Genomic DNA, 19,770 nt, shown 5'->3' on the forward strand with positions numbered 1-19,770 from the left:
GCATTTTGTTTTCCTGTAACAATTGAACCACACCTTATGAATGATATGGATCTACCCCATGACATCCTGACAATGCCTAACGCTTCTTTTAATAAAGTCAAAAATTTTCAGCAAGTTTGTTGTGTACAGCTGTAAGCATCTCACTGTGGCACTCAAAAATGATAATTTATCCATCCTGTTACGGCCGCACCTTTCTTCAGCCCCATCTGTTCTTGCAGTGAAGGGCAGTGGGACGGGTGCTTCATTATTCTCATCATCTGCACCTGAGGAGTGGCTAGCTAATGAAAGGGGGCACCGTGGCTGCCTCCTTTGGCTCGCATTTTGTAACTCAGCGCAGGAAGGAACTGCTTGCCTGTTAATTGGATTTTCCTTCTAATGTGTTCCGCTAGTTGAAATTATGTCAGTCCATCACAGGAAGTATAGGGCATAAGGCTGGGTACACCCTGGGCGGGATGTCAGTCCGTCACAGGAAGTATAGGGCATAAGGCTGGGTACACCCTGGGCGGGATGTCAGTCCGTCACAGGAAGTATAGGGCATAAGGCTGGGTACACCCTGGCTGGGATGTCAGTCCGTCACAGGAAGTATAGGGCATAAGGCTGGGTACACCCTGGGCGCGATGTCAGTCCGTCACAGGAAGAATAGGGCATAAGGCTGGGTACACCCTGGGCGGGATGTCAGTCCGTCACAGGAAGTATAGGGCATAAGGCTGGGTACACCCTGGCTGGGATGTCAGTCCGTCACAGGAAGTATAGGGCATAAGGCTGGGTACACCCTGGGCGGGATGTCAGTCCGTCACAGGAAGTATAGGGCATAAGGCTGGGTACACCCTGGGCGGGATGTCAGTCCGTCACAGGAAGTATAGGGCATAAGGCTGGGTACACCCTGGGTGGGATGTCAGTCTGTCACAGGAAGTATAGGGTATAAGGCTGGGTACACCCTGGGCAGGATGTCAGTCTGTCACAGGGTACATGCGCTAATCTGGCAACTTAGATATTCCACTTAGCCAAGCTGCATTTCTTTGGATTGTAGGAGGGAGCCCTCGTATCCAACGGAAACCCACCTGACACAGGGGGGGGATCTCCTCATGTAGATGGGAGGTAGAATCCAACTCCTCCGGAGGTGTGGAGGTGTGAGGAGACGCAGAGTGACCCTCCTCAAGCAAAAGAACAAGTCCAAAAGCAAGCAGCACATCCACTTACAATGTTCATGTTTCTGTTTTTTTCTTTTATCATCAAATTTAGTTTCTTGTGCTACTTTATTTTAATGACCACAGAAATGCTATGGAAATGAAGAGGGAAAAAAAACCCACTTAATTATTTTGAGCCAAACACTAAATCAGCACTAAACATTAATTGGCCTCAAAGAAACATTTTATGCTGAGACACAAAAAATATATTTTTTTTTCTAGGCAAAAACTGATTTGGTGAATATGTGTATGTGGGAAGTGTTACTACAAAACACACCAAAGACAAGTCAGGTACATTTGTATGGGTGCCTGTTACAGTGTCTTGCTCAATGCTGTGCATCAGCGCGCAGAGATACTCTGCCCCGGTGTCAGTGTACGCAGGACCCGATCCTGCTCAAGGAGAAGTGTCACCTGCCAGCCATTCACGCTCTTATGCAATGAGATTCCACTCATAGCACAGCATGCAACCTCAATCTCCACAAAGGCCCCTATTATTAAGCAGAGCTTTCATTTTTTTTCAAGGTGCTACAGGATTCAATACTAAGCTATTACTGTAAAAAAAGAGACCTTTATTTGTCTGAACAAGAAATGAGTAAAATATCTAGCATGTTTAGTTCAGTTAACTAAAACGCTATGCAGCATTTTAATGCAGTATAAGACTATTTTTTTCAATCAGTCGCATACAGAAGAAGCAGACCGTGCGTTTTGCGTGTGTTTATTGGTAACAGTATTACATAGTGGCATCCATAAACCAAGAGAGCGTGATGAGATTCTAAAAAACCCACGGGCGCATGTTTACAGAAAGATAAAAATAATGTCGATTTACATTAACAAATCGTTAGCTGAGGTAAAGTTAAAATAAGTCTACAAACATACTCAAACAGTAATGCTTCCCTTTTTCTTACCTTTTTAAATTCAGTTAAGAGCTAAGAGTTGAAAAAATTACTCAAATCAGAACAGGCCTCTGGCTATGAAATAGGAAGTGGGTAACAGCACAGTCGTTTACAGAGAGACCGTCACACTCAGTTCCACGTCCCTAGTGCTTGGCAAGCCCACAGAACGAGCGCGTGGCACGTCTTCCCGTCGGGTGGCCGTGGGGCTGAGTACGAGGCTCTGTCACATCATGCGGGACACGGAGCGAGTCGTGACAGCTTGGTGGCCTTTTGCGTTTCTGGACGGAGCGTTACACACACCGTTCTCGCTCTGGTGATGCAGCTTACTCAAAGGATAGTTTACGCAGAGATGTACGAACGTGGAAGTGTGGCGGAGGCGGGGCAAGTGCATTTTGTGTCTTGGGCGATGGTTCGATATCAAAAGGAGCCGTCAAAAACACAACAGTGTGGTGTCCAAGGGCAACTGTCTGCTGGTTAAAGTTCAAGCTACAGGTGACACACTGCAAGAGCTCTGGGTTAATGTGGCAGACGAAAAGTCACTGGTCCTGTAAACAGACCATGGAAACATGATTTAAAAATGTAAAACTCACATTAATTAGTGCCCCAATACTGGAGCGAGCACTGTAGGGAAAGACAGCTCAAATGAGCATGTTTTTGCGGAGCTGATTCTGACAACAGCCATTAAAGGGAGTGTAAACGCCAACAACCCTCTGCGAGGTGTGGAACCCTTAAAAACACACACTTCAGGCTTTTGAAAGCTCTCCTGTCGTCCTTGAGATTTCTCTCAAGATCACAGTAAAAATTATGGGATGTCTAAAATGCAGGACAAAGGAGAGCTTAAAATCACGCAGAAAGTCTGTCGTCAAGCCAAGGTGTAAAAGTAATCGGGTGTTAAGGGAGGCAGGCTCATGAACTTGAATCGCTCCCTTAAATTCGCAACGACATAAGAAATCAAAGTTATGAATGATTTCAGGATACACAAGCAGCGTAAACCATCGATAGACTCACTGTATTGCTTGGGTACAACTACAACTGAGGCCTGTCTATTTTATGGCACAGAGGTCCCGGTGAAAAATGAACACTATTATTTACAAAATTAATTTGGCAAACTTTAGTTCAGATGCCTTAAAGCCATTTTTAACCTAAAATACATATAGAGACGACCCCAACGGCTCCCGTGACTTATAAAATAAAAACTCATTTTGTTTTGTGTTTTAATTAGTATTGTACAAAAGTTATAGGTAAGGAACAGTTCCATCACAGAATCAGAGTTGCCATGTCTGTGCCCAGCGACGCCCGTGTTGCCTGAAGCCCCGCCCACTCACGTCTCACGCAAAAGGAAATTCGGCCAGTGCCTTCACACGCCCTTCTCCAAATGGGGATCCACAGCTGGTCTTTTCTGCATAGCAGTCTAGCAGCAGATGGAATCGTGGGAAGAGCGAAGCGTCTGCTAACCGCCTCCGCTGCACCGAACGGCAAAACTGCGAAGGCTGTGGCGGCCATCTTGCGGACTTCCAAAGGGCACACTCCGTGCGAGGGAGTCCGGGGGCTGGGGGGGGGGATCACACATGGCCATGGACCAGCATCTCCTGTCCCTCAGCAGATCCGTGAAGAAAGCACAGTAGAAAATAGGGTCATGAAGAAAGAGTAACAGAGTCATTTCTCCTCTTGTTTTTTTTTTGGGTGGGGGTGGGGAGAGCAGCCTGGCTCTGTGGCCACCCGGACCCCTGCTGTGTCAGTCCCGAGTCCCCCTGTCATCCCCCTGCACACAGCCAGGGGCCAATAAAGTTCCTCAGCATTCCTGCTTCTTTCCTTTGCTTATCTGGGCATAAAGGGGATCCTTTCCCTGCAGATATGGGAGACAGGAGGTTAGTGTGTTGGGATTAGGGCAGGCCCCACCCTGGGCCAAAAATCTCTGAACATCCAGGGGAGAAAGGAGCAAAGAGAGAGAGAGAGAGTGAGTGTGAGACAGAGAGAAAGAGAGAGAGGGAGGAACTGGCAAATCTTTGAGAAGAGGAAAGCATGAAGTGCTCATTTTGTAAAAGATAATAGAATGATCATTCTTTCCTCGTTTCACACAAAGGAAAACCACACAGGGATGAAAAAAAATATTAAACGTTAATGTCCTCCTGAATACACCAAGCGCAATATGAGTAATTCCACTAAGGACAATTAGCAGTTAAAAACGGAAGGAGACTTTTTGCCAAAGTGATCCAGGTTTGCTTTGACTGCAGTGGCCATCCAAGCCAAGGTGACGCAGTCCGTATGTATGAACAGCAGGTGGCAGTAGTGCCCTTAGCACTAACACTGTAACAGCAGATCCTGAGTCACTTGTAATGATGCATTTGCTCACTGGTGCTGAACACTCAATACAAACACATAAATGTAAACCACGGACGAATCAACCAATCCGAATGAGGGGAGTGACGGTGTATTTAACTCTGCCTCACGTGTGTGTGTGCGTGTGTGTGTGTGCGTGTGCTTTTAAAGCTACGGCAAGCACATGGAAAAGAGGGAAATGCAATCTCAGTAAATATGGGAGATACAGCCAAGCTAATGCCGGCTTGGTCTTTTGTCTATTATCACTATAAACAACAATTACAGTTTTTTATAGTTCATAAGTATGTGGCTCTAAATGGTCATTAAAAAAACCCTGGAGTAAAAATTTAAACGTTTAAGAGCCTTAAATTGAGCTCTAAATCGAGCAATAATCATAAAATTGGTACCAAAATCCTGATGCCACATAAACATCTGCTGCTGTTTGCTGTCACACCGAGTCCCGGCATTTGGCGGGGGGTGGGGCAAAGTGACAGGGTGACCTCACCAAAGGGGGGGCTCGTCTCTGAGGGATGTGGCCGGGGAGCTGTCGGAGCTGAGGTGCGGCTGAGGTGCCCTGGTTATTCCCTCCCACCCCCCCCCCCGCCCCTCGCCCCAGACCGAGGTTTTCCACAGCGGCGGGCGATGGGCTAATGGCCCGTAAAGACACGCTATCCAGACGACCGCAGGGAAACGGCAGCGACGAGGTGGACAGACAAATGTCACCACTGACCGGGACATAGAGGGCCCCGAGAGCGTGGTGCGAGGCTCGCAGTGAGGTCATCGGACACGGGTGACTCTCACTGAGACCGGGGGGGGGGGCCTTACGGATGGCATTGGCAAAAGCCATGATTCAACTATTAGTGTCAAAAGGGAATTCAACTACTTTGTCGCCGGAAAGGGGGCTGGCTGTGCAATGCCCCCCCCCCCCCCCCCGAAACAACAAAACCCATAGAAACATAAGTGCTCAAAAAAATGGGTGCTTCCACATCCCTGGTGAGCACACACTGTCTTTTATTCCCATACAAAGAAGCTTTTGCCTGAAACAATAATACAGGAATTCTCCTCTTTTTCCGGCTCACTGCCTGTTTAAACAGTTCAGCCGTATATAAAAATATAAACACACAAAACATCCATGTTAAAGCTTTAAAGTTTGCAGTGAGGCTACGGATATGGATTTGCCATAAACTCCACACTTGTGATTTCTCATGCTTGGTCCTGCCATATTTATTTCTATTTTCTTTTTATTTTATCTTGTTGTGAAACTCAAGGCCCTTTAAGGCATCTTGAAATCCGGAATGCTCGGACGCATGTAATAAATTTGTGCACCGCATTCAATCACGGCAGCGCTGGTGTGTTTTAAAGTACCCAGGGTCACCGTTTCTGATGGTGAACAGAGACCAAAGACTCAGTGGGTTCCAATTAAATGGCGAAAACCCCCAACACTCTTATTTGCTAGCTGGGATCTATTAAATCAGCTTCATTATTAAACATTAACAGGTTTGATGAATTCATCTTTAATTCATTGGGAGCTCTGACAGGGAGAGTATGTCAGGGCAGAGGAGAAGGAGCACTTGAATAATATAGAGAGTCTTAATGAAATCATTTCTTCTGTAGGAAGCAGGATAGTGTTCAGGCCAAAGCTACTGCAACACAAACTATCATTTTAGCATCAGTCTCGTTTCATGGTGGGTGTTCGCTGACAGCGGCCCTGAAAACACTTTCAGAAAAGGTCTCCAGGAGACTCATGCTCTCACCGGCACGCTCACAGATACTCACCTCCTTCCGAATGCTTGGGAGAGAGATGTGACGCCACAGACGGACACACGAGCACGGCACATACCCCCAAGCACGGCAAGCAGGTACATCGAGGGGGCGTGGCATGACGTGCGGGGCAAGGAGGGCAGAGGGATCGTGCAAGCTGGGGTCGGGGTGGTGCTCATTCAGATGGTGGCAAGGCGGAGGAGGAGAGGGAGAAGAAGGACAGATACCTACCCTGACCTGCGCTATCTAGCTACCGACCTGTGGATCGGGCTGCTTGGTGGGGGGGTCTGCTGAAGGCTCTGAGGGGGGCTCTGCCAGGGGTTCGCTCGTGGAGGGGGACTGAGATCCCCCGGCCTGGAGGAGCAGACAAGAGACCATCTGAAAGGGAGAGCCGGGGAAAAGATGGGGAGGCAGAAAGAGGGGGGGGGGGGGGACAGATGGAGGGACAGAAAGAGGGGACAGACAGGAAGACGGATGGAGAAAGAAAGAAAGAAAATGGAATAGGCAGGGAGATGGATGGGGCAAGCAGATAGGCAGACAGGGCATGGAGAGGACAAATGCGGGAGAGACAGGACAAAAAAGGGGACAGACAGACAGAGGGACAGAAAGGGGAACTATCAATGGGACAGAAGCAGGGACAGACAGACAGAGGGACAGAAAGGGGAACTATCAATGGGACAGAAGCAGGGACAGACAGACAGAGGGACAGAAAGGGGAACTATCAATGGGACAGAAAGGGGAACTATCAATGGGACAGAAGCAGGGACAGACAGACAGACAGAGGGACAGAAAGAGGAACTATCAATGGGACAGAAGCAGGGACAGACAGACAGAAGGACAGAAAGGGGAACTATGAATGGGACAGAAGCAGGGACAGACAGACAGAGGGACAGAAAGGGGAACTATCAATGGGACAGAAGCAGGGACAGACAGACAGACAGAGGGACAGAAAGGGGAACTATCAATGGGACAGAAGCAGGGACAGACAGACAGACAGACAGAAGGACAGAAAGGGGAACTATCAATGGGACAGAAGCAGGGACAGACAGACAGACAGACAGAGGGACAGAAAGGGGAACTATCAATGGGACAGAAGCAGGGACAGACAGACAGAGGGACAAAAAGAGGAACTATCAATGGGACAGAAGCAGGGACAGACAGGGAATGGAGGGATCTCCACATGAGCAATTTCACAAGTTTCACTAGAAGGACGGAAATCATCATCTAATAGACTGGCTCTCCATCAATCCGTCATGTATTAAACACACACTTCAGTTTCACGTTCTAGTCCCTACAAATAAGGCGACATCTCAAAACATTTGCATTGCGCACTCAAAAAGACATGATAAACAGACGAATATCTTCAGGGAGCCACTTAACATGAAATTGGAATGAGACGCCCTTTATCCTACGATGGAACACAGGTCCCGCATTGCCGCGCTGCTCGGTGCCCAATCACGCTCATATGATTCCTGCAGAAGCTTCTGTCAATACAGCCTTGAGCTGTAAGCATTTATAGCTACCCGCCGTGTGTCAGAGCAGTGTGGGAATCGCGGCCCCTGGCCCCCGTGTGGCCCCCTCTGTGTGGACTGTGCATGCTCCTTTGTGCTACATTGTTTTTCGGCTGACTGACATCTCTAAATGCCCCCTGGGTGGAGTGTTTGTGTGCCCTGCCACGGCCTGGCATCCCGGCTGAGGTGAGTCACCACTGCCTGAAGGGGGGTTGAGCCCCGGAGAATAAGACCATTAGCATCAGCGAGAAGACGAAAGAAAATGTCTGTCACAACAAGCAGTATGAGTATTACACAGTAACACTGCCGCTACTGACAGGCGCTGTGGGAACACACACACACACACACACACACACACACACAGACACAGACAGACACACACACACACACACACACACAGACACAGACACACACACACACACACAGACACAGACAGACACACACACACACACACACACACACACACACAGACACAGACAGACACACACACACACACACACACACACACACAGACACAGACACACACACACACACACACACAGACACAGACACAGACAGACACACACACACACACACACACAGACACAGACAGACACACACACACACACACACACACACAGACACACACACACGCAGACAGACACACACACACACACACACAGACACAGACACACACACACACACACAGACACAGACAGACACACACACACACACACACACACACACAGACACAGACACAGACAGACACACACACACACACACACACACACACACAGACACACACACACACACACACACACACACACACAGACAGACACACACACACACACACACACAGACACACACACACACACACACAGACACAGACAGACACACACACACACACACAGACAGACACACACACACACACACACACACAGACAGACACACACACACACACACACAGACAGACACACACACACACACACACACACACACAGACAGACACACACACACACACACACACACACACACACAGACACAGACAGACACACACATACACACACACACACACACACACACACACAGACACACACATACACACACACACACACACACACACACACAGACACAGACAGACACACACACACACACATTTCTATTCATATCTTTGTGGGAACTCGCCATTCATTTCTATGGGGAAAACTCTAATCACAACAACAACAACCTTAACCCCTATCCAGCCCTAACCTTAATCTCAAGTAACCAAAATACAAGACTTATTTTAGTTTTTTGACTGCATTCACAGACCAAAAAAATGGTCCCAACAATGTCAAAATAACCCCCCTCACACACACACACACGCACACTTATAATGAAACAGTTTGCTTTCTAGCATATTTATACATAAATAAGATACCCATATTAAATGTAGTCACAGCATTCTTTTCATGCCCAAAATTCTGCATACAAAATCATATAATATAAATTTCAGTAAAAAAGAGGTAAAAATGATCTTTTAAGTTAAGTTGGCTAAATTTAGCTAGTTCATGAAATGAAAGGTTTCTTTGGTACTACACAATCCAGATCCTTGTTTCAGTTTTACTTACATGACAGTAAGTATATTTAGACTAAGCATTTCACTAAAATGACACAAGCGTGTTGAGTATATTGGACACTTACAGCAGCAGCTGCCTATAGGAACATGTCGAGATGGGGGGGTGTGAAAGATGTCCGACACTTACGAGGTGACGGTAGCTAATGCCGACCCAGTCTGACAGCAGCTATCAGCTCCATCTGCTGTTTGCCTGATGCATTGTGGGTCGGCAGAGCAGTTCCCCCCCCCCTCACTCAACCACCTACCCACGCATTCCACACGTGTATTTTATCCTGGAAAAACAGGCCTGCTTTCATCTCAGGGCCCACACTGTGACCCGCCTCCTCGAACCCAAGACCCTCATACTCACAGCGTCCTCCTCTCCGCTCCGGCTTGGACTGCCCTCGGCCTCGCCAAAGGAGTCATCGGTGGGGGGGTCGCTGGCATGCGAGGCCGACGATTTGGAGGGGGAGCTCTGCCGAGGGGCCGGGGTCGGGGCTTAAACGGGAAGGAAAGAGGTGGACGTTAGGACCCAGAGACACCTTCTCAGGTGCTGTCCTGCTGTCCTGCATCCTACTGAGACAATAAGCATAAGTAGAGTTTAACAGGCTCCATATAAGGGACCCATCTGTCATTTAGCCAAAAATCACTGATTCACACAAGCTCTGATTTACTGCCTAATTGACTTAGGATATCACAGATAACCCAGCTCACTTTACTTGGGAGACATGAAAATGTATGTAAAGCAGCCAACACGAGTACGTTTGAAATAAGCTACAAGGGTTCTTTCAATGAGCCATAATCTGGGTAATCACCAGTAGGAGTCTTGGCATTTCCTGACATTTAGACAGAGGTATTAAGGCTTCTCCATTTCAGGGGTAGTGACCCAGTCTGCAAGGGCCCAGCGAGATATGAGGTCATGTTTACCCCGTCACTGGATCATTTCAGGTAGGATTCATGGGGGTGAGAGGTTAAAGATGGAGTGCTCTGCAACGAGAGCAGCCCTAGCTGCCACAAACGTGACAGAACTCAGGTCCCATTGGCCACAGTCTATTCGCTTCTTTATGTTCCCACGAAACCAAACTTAGACCCAACTTGCAAACTGGACCACAGAACCAGATCCGAATCACCCAGCTAAGACAAATGGAACATCTGGACACTGAGATTGATGTTTAACCAGGGAGCCATAACAGCCCAAGCTAAACACATAACCAGATATGGGTTTCTCTACAGGTACTCCAAAATGCAGAGAAGAAGGGTGTTGTTGCGGAATAAGAGCGAGATCCACCACAGCGCGACACAACAAGAGCACGATCCCAGCTGTGGGAGGGTCTGCCCACTGTCGACGCTGGTGGGCGTGTCACTCGCGAACCGGGCAGCTGGCGCTGACCTCATCTCACCCGGTTCCGTGAGACCGCTCCCCAAAATCGGCGGCCTCTTCCTCAGGTGGCCCCCCCACCCATCTTGTACTCTTACTTGCCAAGTTTTGGACAGGGAAGTAGAAAGTAGGAAAAACAGGAATACTACCCAGAAAACCAGTCGGAGTGGTGCGGGGGGGGGACTCACGGGAATTGGTGGAGGGCGTGGTGGACGTGACGGGCGTCAGGGTCATCTGAGAGATGTCGAAGTCGTCACAGTCGTCGGCGTCCTGGGCCACGCCCATGCGGCCGAAGTAGCTGCTCAGGGCATCGGTGGCACTCGCCAGGCTGGCCTGCTCGCCCCTGCGCCCCCCTGCCACCGGCGCCAGCTTTGCCGCCTGGAAGTCTTTGAACATCTCCTTGCCGACCTTCTGCCGGGAGCGGTCGGCATGCGGGGGGCTGGAGGCGGCGGCGGCGGCCGGGGGCTCGCAGGACGGGGGCACGGCCACCACCGGCGCCAGCGTCTGGAACATGGCCGCCGGCAGCGGGCCCACAGTTTGCGTCGGCATGAAGGCAGCAGGGGGAAAGGCGCCCGCCATGGTGGCCCATTGCTGCTGGGTGCCAGGGAATAGGCTGGGCTGGCCCCAGATCACCGGCTGGGTTCCGGGGATGACCTGAGCCACCGGCACAGGGGGCTGCATGCCGAACGCTAGCGGGCCCTGGGCGGCGAATGGCTGCTGGCCCCAGTGGGCAGGCTGGACGGCTCCCATGGTGACGTAACCTAGGCAACGGGGGGAGGGGCAAGAGTGGGCAGGCATGACCCAGACATTTGTTATTATTATCATTATTAATAACACTTTTTAAATGTTAACATTAACACTTGTATTTATTTGAGCAAATATTTTGCTAATATCTTGTTTATAGACTGAACAGGCTTTTTATAGACGGAAAAAAAAAACAATTTGAACGCAATAAAACTAAAACGATATGACGAATGGAGCACTGGAAAGCAAATCTTCCTAAAAAGTTCAAGTGTCAAAACACACAGCCCACATCGGCTCTGTGTTATTCTTGCAAAGACTGGCCATTAAAGACCCTTTTAGAGCCCCAGTGAAAATGGCTTGCAGTCCTGACAGCCTGCGTGCGGACATGCCAGAGGGTCAGAAAAAAACACAGTCTCTCGGCTGCTCACCCTACGGCAAACACAGGAAACCCTGTAAATTAAAGTTGTATATGAAAATTAGATGCTGCGATTTTCATGGCTGGAGAAGAGGATGAAATCTGTTCAGACCAACTCAATTTAAGCCCCCGAACACTGGCAACTCCAGACGCTACGGCTAATCGCATTACATAAGGGGGCCTATAGGATATTTATTTTGGCAGATTGGCTAGCGACGCGCCGGCATTTTACAGTAAAATGACTAATGTACTAACGTGTTTCCATTTGCATATAGAGTGGCACCAAGATAACCTGCGCGATACGTGGCGTTTCAATTAAACTCTGTTTGCATTTCCAGCAACGGCTGCGGCTCTCAGGTGTTTGATGTGGGAGTCGCCTTGGCGCATGAATATGAATAAACGCTGCTTTGGGGCCCGCTTCAGAGGCAGGGCGGGGCCCCGCAGCCAAAGGGGGCGTCTAACGGGGACAGGGTCCAGTTAATTAAAATGTGAAACGTAAAGAACGAAAAAGAGGGATGACCTTCACGTACCCCCCCCCGGGCAGTCGCTTTTGCATAAACTTAGCGGGGAAGACGGCAGGGAGACCCTGAACGACAGACTACACAAGAGAAGGGGACCGACCCAGGCAGCACTGAGGAGGAGCGAGATGCCTCCCTTTTAGTGACGCTCCCTAAGCTGCCACTCTGCACCAGTGATGTCACTAGGGGGGTGTGGGTGATGCCAAAATGACAGTGTAGATCGTGTGATTGGTGGATTTAAACCAGCACCTTCTCCCGCATTGGATACTTTGCCACAAAATTCACTTTTGTAACTTTGTAATGTTTTCCGGTCAGAGGTGTCATTATCCACCAATCACAACGATGCTTGTTTCATGTGGTTTTGTCTGCACATGCTACAAACGCGTGCCATTTTTTTCCACACTGCTGGTGTTTTGCTGATTCTGTCACCTTTTCTGGTGTTTTTCAGCTACAATATTGGGACAGTTAGTATTCCTGGAATAAAAAGGTTTCCAGCAAGCCCCATCCACTAGGTTTAACTAATAAAGTAATTCAATGTAAAATTTTACAAAACAATTTTGCTGTGAATTCATAAAATCTAAGAAATAGATCACATTTAAGAAATTTTTAACTATATTAATCACAAATAATTCTATTATTAAGACTAATAATAAACTCAAATGTATAACAAATTACAATTATTGATTATACGTATAACTGATAACTAAATAGTTTCACACTTGGAGAAGGGGACAAATGCAAGGATTCTTGATACATGTTTAGAAATGTAACTTCAGTAACGGCCCATATTCATAATGTGATGATTACTATACTTATACGAGGAGCACATTCACAGAGCTCTCTGCCTGTGCTGTAGTAAAGGCCCATACTTGCATTGTGATTACTACACTCATACACGGAGCCCTCGGTCTGTGCTGTAGTAACGGCCCATACTCGTATTGTAATTACTACTCTCACACTCATTCACGGAGCCCTCAGTCCCTGCTGTAGTAACGGCCCATACTCCTATTGTAATTACTACACTCACACTCATTCACGGAGCCCTCGGCCTGTGCTGTAGTAACGGCCCATACTCCTATTGTAATTACTACACTCACACTCATACATGGAGCCCTCGGTCTGTGCTGTAGTAACGGCCCATACTCCTATTGTAATTACTACACTCACACTCATACATGGAGCCCTCGGTCTGTGCTGTAGTAACGGCCCATACTCCTATTGTAATTACTACACTCACACTGTGCTGTAGTAACTGCAGTCACTACTCTGCGCATTATGTTATGTTCTGAGGCCATTGTGGGTGGCAGTGGTGAAACAGCAGCACCACAAGCATGACAATACGGTTACCTGAGGGCACGGATGCAGGGTTGAAGGGGGCAAAGAGCTCCGACGGGGGCTGGTGGGTCAGGGAGGGGTCCAAGGTGTTGGCCGGAGAAGCAGGCGTCTGTGAGGAGGATTAGCGTCCCTCAGTTTGCCCCCATTTACCCCATAACACATAACCGAGGGTCATTTAGCAGCTGTTAGTGCCTCTGAAGGACTGAGGAGGTCACTGTGGACTGGAGTGACTTACGGAGGGAGAGGTGATGTCCGGGGGGGTGGACATGTCTCCAAACAGCTCCAGCTGGTTGATATTCTGCAATCAAAGGGAGGGGGAGGGAGGGCATGGTGGATGTCAGTAGCAATGACACCACTCCAGGGGGTGTCGGGAGGGGGGCTGATCACAGCACGTACCTCAGATAGCAGCTGGGTTCCTTGTGCTGTGGGGGGGGGGGGGGGGGGGGGGCGTGTTCACTAATTCACTAATTTATGGGTCTCTTAGTGGATGGGTCACATGGTGATGAGATGTTAGACTCATGGACATAATGAAATACGTACCTAAAAGCACCCAGAGGTCCGACTCAGCGCACTCCCACTCTGCCTGCCCATTACGGAGTAGTTCAGGGTGTAAATGGGGGAGCAGGCCAGCGAATGACTATGTCACATTTCACAGCGTGTACTGTTATTTAAATCACAATGTTAAGGCCTCAGGGTGATCTTTTTCCATCTTTAGTTATAGGAAGGACATTCGATCCTTTTCATGAAAAATGTCTTCAGATAAGCTGTAAGTTTTCTGGCCCTACAGCAGCGTGGAAAAAAAGCACCACGCGTCCACATGGCTTAAAGCTTTCCTGCAAATGACCAAATTACAGGAATACACTTTTAATTTTGTTTAAAATTCAAAGCTGCAGCAGAGAGCAGATGGTGCAGAATTACGCACTAACAAGCCTTATGTGAAATGCTGAATATCTGCTTTGCCGCTCTTTCACTGATCTCCTTTTCCACTAAAAATGCTACATCTTCATAGCCATATAGTGATTCTGTCAATAGCCTTTATATTAGGAAAAGATCACTGCAGCATTTCTCTCTTTGGTGTGCTGGGAGAATTTAGCCTTGGGGTTTATATTACACCTCTATGCCAGCCTGTGTTACAATCCAGCAAGCCAGCAGTGTCTCATCCCAAACCCTTCACTTACCTGAGACATTCCTACCACATCTCCACTGAAGCCAAGAGCTTAATTTCCTCATTTATTAAAGGCAGATGATGATCAGGTCAGAGACACTCTGTCACACAGAGAGTCTTACATGGGGAGTCTCATACAGTGAGATGGGGACAGGGATGGTGATACAACACAGGGACAGGGAGGGGGGTGTTGGATGGGGACAGGGAGGGGGTGTGAGATGCAGACAGGGATGGCGGGGGTGTGGAATAGAGTGGAGGGGGTACCTGGACTGGAGGTCCGGAGTGGTTCACAGCAGACACAGAACACCGTGCATGTTCTTCCCATCTCACGCCTCGAAAAAAATGACCGCTGAACATGGGGGTAACCCGTATCAGCCAATCACGCACGATTCCAAATTCACAGCCCCACTACTGGTTGTGCTTAGATAACAATAACTGGATTTAACTTGACTTGGATTTAAAGGTTTGAAAACCAATAAAATGAGCAAAACCCTTTTGTCTGTGAATTAAGGGATCCCATTACGTAAGGTGAGGAAGGGAGGAGCAGGTGCAGAGAAAGGTAGCACGACTGTTCCAGGCAGAGAGGCGTTCGGAGAACGGGGAGACACGGGAAATGAGGAGGAAAACACAGAAGTAGGACAGAGGAAGATGGGAAAGGCAAGGAGTGTCTGACAGCCACGGAAACATCCACTAATCCAAGAACAGGACACGGACACGTAATGGGTTCACGTCCATTCCAGGCGTCAGTTGGAAGCATGGCGTGAGCGGGGTGGGGAGAGGGAGGGAGGCGAGAGACCAGTACAGTGATGGAGGCTTGTTCAAATGGAGAAAAACAACAAGAGGTAGTGAGGCAAAGATCAGCACTTCAGCCCCAATTTAGTTCCAATGGGCTCCTAATCTGTGACATTATCAGAGCGCCTCCCTCTGGCTAACGTGTGAAGCTATCAGAGAGCCTCCCTTTGGCTAAGGTGTGAAGCTATCAGAGCGCCTCCTTCTGGCTAACGTGCGAATCTATCAGAGCGCCTCCCTTTGGCTGACGTGTGAAGCTATCAGAGCGCCTCCCTTTGGCTAAGGTGTGAAGCTATCAGAGCGCCTCCTTCTGGTTAACGTGCGAATCTATCAGAGCGCTTCCCTTTGGCTGACGTGTGAAGCTATCAGAGCGCCTCCCTTTGGCTGACGTGTGAAGCTATCAGAGCGCCTCCTTCTGGCTAATGTGCGAAGCTATCAGAGCGCCTCCTTCTCGCTGACGTGCGAATCTATCAGGGCGCCTCCTTCTGGCTAACGTGCGAAGATATCAGAGCGCCTCCTTCTGGCTAATGTGCGAAGCTATCAGAGCGCCTCCCTTTGGCTGACATGTGAAGCTATCAGAGTGCCTCCTTCTGGCTAACGTGCGAAGCTATCAGAGCGCCTCCCTTTGGCTAAGGTGTGAAGCTATCAGAGCGCCTCCCTTTGGCTGACGTGTGAAGCTATCAGAGCGCCTCCCTTGTCCTGCTCCTAGATGGTGTTTTTATTACCACCTTCGTTTGCTCTCACCTGACCTTGAATGACTTGAATGTCAAGTGCTCAAAGTTCCCCAAGGCAGAGGAGGCCACCGACCCAATAAAATGGCGTCAGAATCAAACCCCGGCAGCGGTGATTTATTAACCCCCTTCCGGGCCCAAGAGGACCAACTTTGAAGGGAAAGAACAACAGCACTGAGATCTTTGACACAGGGTACCCTACTCCCCCCCATCACCCACAATCTTAGAAAACCCCTGGATACAAATCCATTACCTGCGGACTTCATGTAAGCCATCAGATCCACTTGTGCTAATGAGCATGTATGAAGGTGATGGAGAATGGAGCTGGCCAGCGTGCTGAGTGGCCAGGCGAGGCAGCCGCCACCCTAACCCTCCCTGCCAGTGTCCTTGGCTAAAACAGCTTCATCACACGCCACTTTCTCTTCTGAAAATCTGCTGGTACCAGAAGTTCCCCCATCCTGCAGTTTGTCTAGGACGGATTCCCATTAAAGCTGCTGCTGCCCCCCCCCCCCCCTCAATATGGAGACCTCTTAATGTGCCTTTTCCATGGAGTGTGTAATTATCTGCGTGCATGTGTTTTGCATATATTTGATAAAGCCCAATTAATTAACATAACATCTGTAAATTCCAATTTCCTGGTTGACCATATGGATAAATTTCAATTCTTGTGACAAATTTAAAACCAGATTGTGGAAGCCTGTCTACTTTCAGCATACGTAAGTCTTTTGAAAAAAAAAAAAAGAGATATAGTGTATTATTTGCTTCTTTATTATTACACTTATCTAGTGGGCGCTTTCATGCAAAGCGACGCACATTTCAGAAGGCAGGGTTAGGACCACAGCATATTAGTAAAAGCCAAGGAGAGAAAAGCACCCTTCAAAGGACATAAAACGACAGCAAGAAAATGACAGTCGCATGTGTCACATTTAAAAGTGTAAAGGTTCACACGGCTGATTTCCTTGAGCCATTAAAATGTCTTCAATCAGAAAAAAATGAACATAATGCTACCTAGCAGCGGTACAAAGTTGAGTGATTCTTAAAGCTTATATGCACTTATATCCACAAATATGCAGATTCTCTGGAAGGATAGACAGCGGTACAGCGGGAGGGTCGGAGCATGTGAGCCCAGCTTTACGGATAATCCGCCCATTAAGAGGAGGGTGCTGACACCTCCGCTGCTTAGACCCTCTGACATATACAGGACTTCATTCACCGTCATGGATGGAACAGGTATTCACAGATATTCAGAGAGAAAGACGAGGGGCTGGGAAACTGAGCTCTATCCCTGGGGGGGGGAGACACTTCATTAGCTACGGATGTCACTGAGATAAAGAGCTGTGGGAAAAGGGGAGGAACAGAGCTCTTTCAGGACGTGAGATGAGTGACAGGCCTGCGTCATGGGAGATGCTGTGCGGACACACGTGTCACGTGTAAGCACACGCGCACACAGTACATACGCAGACAGTCAGACATACAGATGGACCGGTCAGGCAAAGAAACCGCATACGTGACTTTGGCATAAAAAAAAAAGACAGAATGGCGGCTATCAGTGTAGTGGGGCACTTTACCCAAAGCAACATTCAAGAATGTCCTGGTGACAAGACGGTGACACCAGGAAGGTGCGATCCCATTGACGCGTGCCTCTCTCGGCTAATATGCCGTGTTCTCTGAGACTCACTGCCGGTTTAAGAGCCACGGAAAGGTCCCCTTAAGCTATCCCCGGTTCGAGGCCAGGTCAGGGAACCAGGGCTGGGTATTGAGCTGATTGGGGATCTTTCAGCACTCAACAAGCTTCAGCTGAATGAACAGACCAGCAATAACACCTGAGAGGCTGCAGCCAATCCAATGGAGATAGTGAGGTTCAAAGGTCATCACTGACCAGGAAGAATGTCACGCAAGGTATGACTCATGAAACATAGCATTAATGCAATCAATATGTCTTTTCCAAACGTCTGGATAAGGTAGCAGGCATCCACAGAATGATCATGGTCTCATGACTACAGTCTAGCCACTGCGGATGGAACACTTACTATCTCCTTTGCAAACTGCTTTTCATCTCGTAGGCATACCCAGATGGAGGAAATATATTTTCTTCCACTCCCTTACTTCTAAACAACCCACACACTCCATTACAAATCTGCCGTAATGATGTTTGTGGAAAAACCTTGTATCTGAGACTAATATTACTGTTGCCCCCAAGCTATTGAAAATATATTTATTGTCCATATGGGTAGTTTAGAGTCAAGCATTTCTCACCAGAACACTACACTGCATGCAGCTATACCAAGCAAACACAACCTCGAGCAAACCTCTCAATATTCCTGACAAGCAAGAGAGAGCATCGAGAAAGACATTACAGACACTCCTAAGAGGATCGAGGCACCGTGGGCAATTACTACATGCTCAGGGCATAGATAATTCCAGAAAAAAGAAACAAACAAAACTTGCATGAAATTACTTTTTCGCCTAATATAAATTCTGTTTTGCATTTTCTTCTTGAGAACCATGAACTGTTTCCATCTTGATCTTTTCACAGTTGAAATTAAGACTGCAAATCATCCAATTTTTTGTTAACTCTGAAATTTCTGAAGCAGCACTTCACTCAGGCCAGTTTGACTAATGGAATATTTCAGAGGAGATGGCGCCCCCTGATGTAGGAGCTTGGGGAGGACGCCCACAGAGGACGGGCAGGAAGCTTCTGGTCTGACAGGGAGGAACCGGAGCTGCGGTGATTACGCCTCCCACCCCCACACTGACATGCTTAAGCAGAGCGGCAGGTGACCCGGGGCACAGAAGAGCCAGAGCAGTGCAAGGTCTGGAGCGATTGAGAGGTTTGCCGTTGGGACCCAAACAGAAACACAAACATCTACACTCACTGGGTGCCGTTTGGGAACATCATAGACCCCCTCCTTCTGCTGACTCGTAGGCACCTAGATTGGCAGGCGGTCGAGCCAAAAATAAGTAGAGAATAAGTCACCTTGAGACAAAGCGAACATCCCACATTACTGCGAGAATCTGCTTCCTCCAGTTCAAACGTATTGAGAGAGCCGCACTGTCTGCTTGTGACCGTCTTTGTGGCGAACTTCTAACGAAGCTCCCAAAAGCCGAATTTTAATGCATGCTTTGTAAAAAGCTTAATCTCCTTTGAGTTTTTACGTTTTTTGGCAGAACAGACGTCCTGACGTATCGACTGTAGTATTATCGCGTGTTAAGCTACCTCTTCGCCAAAACTAGCTCAGGTTAATTTATAGAAAACAGAGTTAGGGCAGGCTGCGATTTCCCCCCAAAGCCCGTCCGCGAGACGGCCCGCAGTGAGACCAGATACATTTTTATCAAGCCGACTGCCGCTGACAAATTGGCTTTATCTGCGAGATCCAGCTCACAGCCAATGGCGGCACGGATGCCTGCCAACTCCCCTCTCTGTTTACGGCTTTCGCGTTTATTCCAT

The 19,770-nt window shown here is 48.4% G+C and overlaps 1 protein-coding gene across 5 annotated transcripts in view; it reads right to left on the reverse strand.

The window, feature by feature from the left end:
* Window positions 1-1,886: 1,886 nt before the first annotated feature.
* LOC111834874 (disabled homolog 1-like) overlaps window positions 1,887-19,770 on the reverse strand; it is a 99,637-nt gene continuing 81,753 nt past the window's right edge. For 3 of the 5 annotated variants that reach the window (XM_023794659.2, XM_023794660.2, XM_072699764.1), the window contains exons 9-15: window positions 19,199-19,252; window positions 13,873-13,935; window positions 13,650-13,746; window positions 10,814-11,386; window positions 9,618-9,745; window positions 6,419-6,514; window positions 1,887-3,926 (exon numbers count right to left, since the gene is read on the reverse strand). In XM_023794659.2, coding sequence (XP_023650427.1) covers window positions 3,873-3,926; window positions 6,419-6,514; window positions 9,618-9,745; window positions 10,814-11,386; window positions 13,650-13,746; window positions 13,873-13,935; window positions 19,199-19,252 — 1,065 coding nt within the window. In that variant the 3' untranslated portion in view covers window positions 1,887-3,872. Of the gene's footprint in view, window positions 3,927-6,391; window positions 6,515-9,617; window positions 9,746-10,813; window positions 11,387-13,649; window positions 13,747-13,872; window positions 13,936-19,198; window positions 19,253-19,770 lie in introns of all 5 variants that reach the window. The other 2 variants (XM_023794663.2, XM_023794665.2) reach the window with 2 other exon arrangements.

Source organism: Paramormyrops kingsleyae, chromosome 15 (assembly GCF_048594095.1).
Source record: "Paramormyrops kingsleyae isolate MSU_618 chromosome 15, PKINGS_0.4, whole genome shotgun sequence".
Taxonomy (NCBI): domain Eukaryota; kingdom Metazoa; phylum Chordata; class Actinopteri; order Osteoglossiformes; family Mormyridae; genus Paramormyrops; species Paramormyrops kingsleyae.